Below are 7,015 nucleotides of genomic sequence, written 5' to 3'. Positions count from 1 at the left end.
TTTCGTCAATCAATTTGGGCTGAGTTAGGAACATTTCTCCGCCGCTGGGTGGTCGTTTGGAAATCTCTTAAACAATCGGCCATCCTCCCATGAGGCTTAAATTCAAAGACCACTGCCAGGTCTAGGATTGATATGGACATTGGACCAACTCGAAAGTCGAAAGCGTTGGTGGCACTGTTCCAAAACATAAGTGCTAAGCCCAAAAGTGGAGCACTAGCTTTAAGCTGGATGGTGCAGCTTAATGTGGCTTGATAGATCCCATTATTAATCTAGGACTGTTTAATATGGGTTTCCATCCTTTTCACTCAGTCTAAGCCCATAAATGTTCACGCTTGTTTATTTCTAAAAAAGGGAAGAAGTGTGTGTTGTGCGAAAACACCCCTAGACTTTGTCATTGATGGGTTATGCAATTACCACACACAAGCCACATAAAGATAAAGCGCACACAGACACACACACACAAAGAACACAAGAATTTATAGAGATTCGGCATTGTGTCTACGTCCTCTTTGGTAACCCCCGAGAAACTCATTAGTAAGAAAGAACCTCTTTGGTTACAATGAAGAACCCCCTTTGCTCTCTCACAAACTCTAGCTCTCTTTTCTCTCACTTTTAGCTGAAACCCAATTTGATGCCTTAGTTTTTTTCTTTTGCACTTGTTAGAGCGGCTCCAGCGGGAGAGCCCAGCCCGAGGCGAGGGGAGAAAAAAAAAAAAAAAAAGTCATTCCACCGCGCAGCCCAGGCACGGGGGTGGTGTGGGACCCACCAACTCGGGCCAGCCCGAAGGAGAGATGAACCCGAGGTCCAGCCCGCGTGTGCTGACGTCAGCTAGCGCGTTTCAAATTTTTTTACCATTGGCGCGTGCAATGCACGCGCCAACAGTAAAAAAATTTGAACCAGAGCGTGCTGACGTCAGCGCGACGCCAACTCCAACAGTACTTTGCCACGTGTTGCCTCCCCAGCCTTCCGATCTGCTTCTCCGAATCCACCCTACGGCTGAGGCTTTTTTGGGCAATAAAAATATGAAAAAAAATCGTAAATTTTTTTTAAAAATTGTAAAAAATTATGATATATTTTTTTTCTATAAATACCTATCAATACCCTTCACTTTCAACACCAATGCTCTTACATTTCATTATACTTCTACTATTATTCACTCTTTTTACACAACATTTTCCTCTTTTTCATCTAGCATTTTGATTTCATATTTTTATGGCTTCTTCTATCGAAACCGGAGGGGCTTGGAGCACAATGGAAGATGTTTCCTTGTGTGAGGCTTGGCTCCAAATTTGTCATTGTCCCGTGTCCGGCAATGAAATGAAATTTTTTCATATGTGGAAAAAAATTCATGCCGAATTTTGTGAAAAAATTCCGGAGTCTACTCGTACGGAGATGGCATTATCCAGTAGGTGGAAAATTCTCAATAAAGAGTTGGGAAAATGGAGAAATGCCCTAGCAAAAGCGATGGACAACTATAGAAGTGGGCAAAATCGTACTAACGAGGTAAGTATTTTATAATTTTTTTTAATTAAGTTTAATCTCCTAATATATATATTTTGTTAATATGTTAATATTGCTTGCATTTTCAATATTTTGTTAATATTGCTTGCATTTTCAATATTTTGTTAATATTGCTTGCATTTTCAATATGTTGTTAATATTTCATGCATTTTCAATATTTTGTTAATATTGCTTGCATTTTCAATATGTTGTTAATATTTCTTGCATATCCAATATATTTTAAATATTTATTGCATTTCCATTTTTTTGTTAAATAGATTATTCAAGCACAAATGTGGTTCGGTGCAACCGGGGGTGGCAAAAAAAGTTTCACCCATCATGAATGTTGGGAGGTGGTGAAATATTGCAAACGCTTCATAATTATTCCGACGGGTCCGAAGGTTGTGTTAAACGAGACGCCACTCCATGATTCAATGACATCCGATTCACCTCTCGATTCTCCTATGAGTCAAGACTCACCCATCGAAAAGGAGCCGAGGCCCATTGGCCGAAAGGCCGCAAAGGCAAAGAAAGCGGGTAATTCAAGCAATCAAAATTCACAATTTTTGGAGGAAATTGCAAGGCAAAACGGCATAAGAATAGAAATGGAGCAAAAACGCCAAGATCACGAGTTGGCCCTTCAAGCTGAGTATGCACGAGAAAGGGAGTATTTGCCCAAAAAAGAAATGGCCAAGACAGATCGGGAAACCATGGCGATGGATACAAGTCATATGTCCCCTCAAACAAAACAATTTTGGAAGCTAGAACGAAGGGATGTTATGAGAAGAAGACTTTTTCGGGATGATGGGCCTAGCAACACGGATTGGTTAAATGATGGAAACCATTAAATTAGTTAGCATACCTTTTATGTATTTGTATTTTAGTTTTTTTCTATTAAAGTTGTTGTAATTCATGTATTTTATTTTAGTAGTAATTCGTAATGACTTGTATTACATTTCATTATTTAATAAACAAAGCATTCAATAAATTACCTTTTTATTCAACATATTCCATACTTCAAACAAAACATAATACAAATAAAAATAAAAATACAAACAAGGCACAATAATAATAACCAACCACAACCAAACCATAATAAATAAAAATACAACACAACCTAACCATAACTAAATAAAACATAACCAAATCATCTATGCTCCATCATTAATCTTCATTGCCTTTCACCGCCCATAGATGCTCCATCAAGTGAACTTGACGCATTTCATGAATATACGAAGATTGCATCTCTGTATATCGATCTATCATTCGGGTCATCAAATGACCATCCCTCACCAACGGTTCCGGCTCAAACGGTTCTCCATTTGGCCCCATAGGCCTTTCATAAATCCGTGTCAAAGTCGTGTTCATTGGATCCAGTTCGTAGACCTCTAAAGCATCATAATCGTACTCATCCTCCACAATCATATTATGGAGGATGATGCAAGTCATCATAATGCTTCTGAGGATCTCCTCATCAAACATATGGGCCGCACCTCGAATAATCAACCACCGAGCTTGAAGGATGCCAAAACACCTTTCGACATCTTTCCTGTATCCTTCTTGATATGTAGCAAATAATTTTTGCTTCTGGGATCGGGGATTCGGAATGGATTTGACAAAAGTCATCCACCTCGGGTAGATGCCATCAGCTAGATAGTATCCCGTCTGGTATACTGTATTGTTGACTTCATAGGTGACATTGGGGCCCTGGCCTCTCAAAACATCGTTGAAGACGGGGGATTGACCCAGCACGTTGAGGTCATTTTGTGATCCTGCAACTCCGAAGAAGGCATGCCAAACCCATGTGTCGAACCCAGCAACCGCTTCAAGGATGATACTTTTTTGGCCTTTTCTATTGCCATAATCACCTTGCCAGGCAGTTGGGCAATTCTTCCATTGCCAGTGCATGCAGTCGATGCTACCAATCATTCTTGGAAATCCTCGAGCTTCGGCTTTTTGTAGAAGCCGTTGGAGGTCCTTGGGAGTAGGTCTACGCAGGTAGTCCCTAGTGTACAGAGTTTCAACTGCTTGACAAAATCTTACCAAAGCCTCCAACATAGTGGACTTCCCCATCCGGGCAATCTCATCCACCTGATCAGCAGATGCTCCATACGCCAACATTTGTATAACAGCTGTAAGCTTTTGCTCCGGAAGAAGCCCCAAAACCCCAGCAGCATCACACTTTGAACAAAGTATGCATCATAATTGCAAATATCATGCATGACTTTATTGAACAAATGAGGTTGCATTCTAAATCGCGACGAAGGTATACTGTTTTGTTCAATGTTCGCGGATCATCTATTGTTTTGATTGTATATGCTGCGATGTCATCTTCATCCACTATAGATACATAAACACCGCTGAAGATGATGAATTCTATGTCATCCACATGAAGATGATGAATTCTATGTCATATATACATAAACCAGAGTATCTATATACTATTAGCCTGCATAATAGCAAATGCCTATGGAGGTGAAAAGTGGTGTTTAATTTAATTTATTAGTTTTGGTGTACCTTTAGCATTACCATCTCCATAAATAAGAACACTCTCCTTTGGAGGAACGAGTGTCCCCATCTGTGAAAGGTTGCCGGCGAAATAACCAGCGACGCCGGCACCACATACATAAGTGAAGGGGATTTTAGCATCTTGTATTGCCTTTCTCACTACCATTTTATCATCAAATGTAACTCTTCCAGGTTCAAGTGCATGTCCCATACGTCGTGGATCTAGACCAAACTCTGAAGGTAAAAAACGCTACACAGAAAAGCCAGGGCAGGAAAAAAGATCAATATGTTAATTTGATCACGAGTTAGGACCAAAAACATCAAAAAGATTATTCACAAGTCTCATTCAGATGGAAAAGACAAGTCTCATTCCTATATAAAACATTCTCTTCCTCATCATAAATTGGATGAGGTATTTAAAGTCGTACGCTCTTATTATATATAGCAATCTTCTATTATAATATCAAGGGAGCTTTCATACTCCTCTTTTGTTCACTTACACTCACTTTGTTGGAAATTGTATGTTCCCACTATTATTTTGTCCACTTACACTCCCTTTTTTGTTATGGTAAAAGTATTTTTAAAAAAAGAGAATATAAGTGGATAAAAGGAAAATGGGAAAATCGGTACCCTAATATCAATTGTAATTTCGAATATTGAAGTACATCCGAATTAATGAAAAAGTTAAACACTAATAATTAAGCTAAATCATTGTGACAAAAAAAATATAATTAAACTAAATTGTCAATGCGGTCTAGCCCAATCCTTAACTTGAACACTTGTGATTTTAGGTTCAAATCACCATAGCTCGTTGATAGTGTGTGTGTGAAAAACCCCATCCCTTTATAATTTAGACTATCAATTGCATTTATATAAAACAAAAAAAGAAGATAAATCATTCATATTAATTGTACATATATGCCACCTAACATGATCAATAATTATGAAAAAGGTTCTCCTTCATAAGGAAGGACCTATACGGGGGAAATGAATTCTAGATTATTTTAACCTTTTTTGATGTGATTGTAGCACCGTTATGTAAATAAATGCTGTAGTGTGACCGTCCCATTGTTATGTGGTACTACCAATCCTCTCAGAATTCGTATATCTATTAATTAATGTTGTATTCTAAGTTCATGAAATATCAACCATGTCATCCAACTAACACTTGAGTTAATTAGTAACACCACTTGCTACATTCCCAAGAAATTTTATGTTACGTAATGTTACTAATCCATGTGTTATAATATAAGTGCACAATAAACAAAACCAGTAGAATAACATGAGAATAAAAACCTTTTGAGAAACAAAAAGCACACAGAGCAAATGAGCACCATCCTTGCTTAATTCATGTATATATCTAATACAAATACGATCTCTGGCCATAGGTTGTCTGTGAATGACACTAGCACTGGCCACGACACGAGTGTATCCATGAATTATATGAAGCTTTTCTAGTAGTGTTTGTACCTTAATATTTCCGGCTCTTTTGATAGCTTCAACAAGTTGGAGCTGCAGCAAAATGTTGTGACTCCGAATATGTACCCCAGATATGGGGCAGATGACAACATCAACAAGCTTGACAGCACGGACAAGGCTTTCCAGATCAGAAAATGAGCCCTCCACAAGGTGAGCCCCTTGCTTCTTGAATGCCAAGAGAATTTGGAGCTTATCAATGTCAAGGCCAATCTCTGGCCTTTGAAGAACATACGTTGGGTGGCCTTGGGATAGGCTTGCAGAAACAATCCTACGCCCCAGGTACCCAGTACCACCAACCACAAGCACCTTGCTCTTTTCCATGTCGATCTAATTGTACCACTTTTCCCTCTGAATGTGTATATATATACACCTAGGGTTTTACTTTTGTATGTATAACAATAGACACAAGAAGAAAAACATGGACAAAAATGTCGAATCAACGGAGTACATGGACTACAATACTTCACAATGGTAATTTAATAAAAATATATGGATGGAATCTTTCTCACTAAGCAAGGCTCTTTTTGTTAGTGTTTTTCAGGTATGAATACTCAGAATTTGCAGAAGGAAACAAAAGGGAAAGAAGCAAGAAGAGATTACCAAAATCTGTCTGCTATACGTGTAGCAGCAGAGTGTTCATTCACTTCTCTCTTTCTTACAACCTCACGCACATAGTGTGAGGGATATATCTGTTATGCATAGTAGCTGGATCTCTTACATCACAAGATGATCTCAGCCGTTCACTTAGGCAACCAATAGGAAGCTTACACTTGTCATAAAAAGGAAATAAAATGGAAAACGAATTAAACTAACTCTTAAGTCAGCTTAAGGCTTATAATTCAACACTCCCCTTTAAGTCTTGAGCTGATTTAACTCCAAACATACTTCTAAGGTAATTGAATCGATCCTTAGCAAAGGATTTGGTGAAAATGTCACCTAGTTGTTCCTTAGTAGGACAGTACACCAAGTCAATGATGCCTTCTTGAAGAGCATCTTCGATGAAATGATATCTTCGATCAATATGCTTATGTATGAAGTTCTCTAAAGTCTTCTAACACGAATCTAAGCCAAATAACCTATGCAGTAGCCTCAGATGCACTTATATACTCTGCTTCTACTGTGGACAACGCCACACAATTCTGCTTGACTGAAGCCCATGAGAAAACACTGCTGCCAAAGGAGAATGCATATCCAGAGGTGCTTTTGCTGTCATCAATTGATCCTCCCCAGTCACTATCACAGAAGCCAATCAACATTGCATCCTTGCCTTTCACATACTCTAGATCATAGTCTAGAGTCCCCTTAATGTACCTTAGCACTCGTTTAGAAGTTCCATAGTGCTTATTTGTAGAGAAATGCATGAAACGAGCAAGCAGGCTAGAAGCATACATAATATCTGGTCTAGTGGCAATTAGGTACAAGAGGCTACCTACAATGTTTCTATATTGCTCTTCACTTGCTGCTCCACTTCCATCATCCTTAACTAGCTTTTCAGTAGCTACAAGAGGTGTGATTACAGACTTGCACT

General features: G+C 38.7%; 1 protein-coding gene across 1 annotated transcript; it reads right to left on the bottom strand.

The window, feature by feature from the left end:
* Positions 1-4,017: 4,017 nt before the first annotated feature.
* On the bottom strand, positions 4,018-5,808 carry LOC117613517 (isoflavone reductase homolog; the record flags this gene model as incomplete). Its single annotated transcript, XM_034342132.1, has 2 exons — positions 5,479-5,808; positions 4,018-4,258 (listed from the first exon to the last, which is right to left on the bottom strand). Coding segments are annotated over exons 1-2 (571 nt in total), but the record flags the coding sequence as incomplete, so codon positions are not given.
* Between the last annotated feature and the right edge of the window lie 1,207 nt (positions 5,809-7,015).

Source organism: Prunus dulcis, unplaced genomic scaffold, assembly GCF_902201215.1.
Source record: "Prunus dulcis unplaced genomic scaffold, ALMONDv2, whole genome shotgun sequence".
NCBI lineage: Eukaryota > Viridiplantae > Streptophyta > Magnoliopsida > Rosales > Rosaceae > Prunus > Prunus dulcis.
The sequence above is the reverse complement of the archived record's forward strand: the minus strand, read 5'-3'. Positions and strand labels throughout refer to the sequence as shown.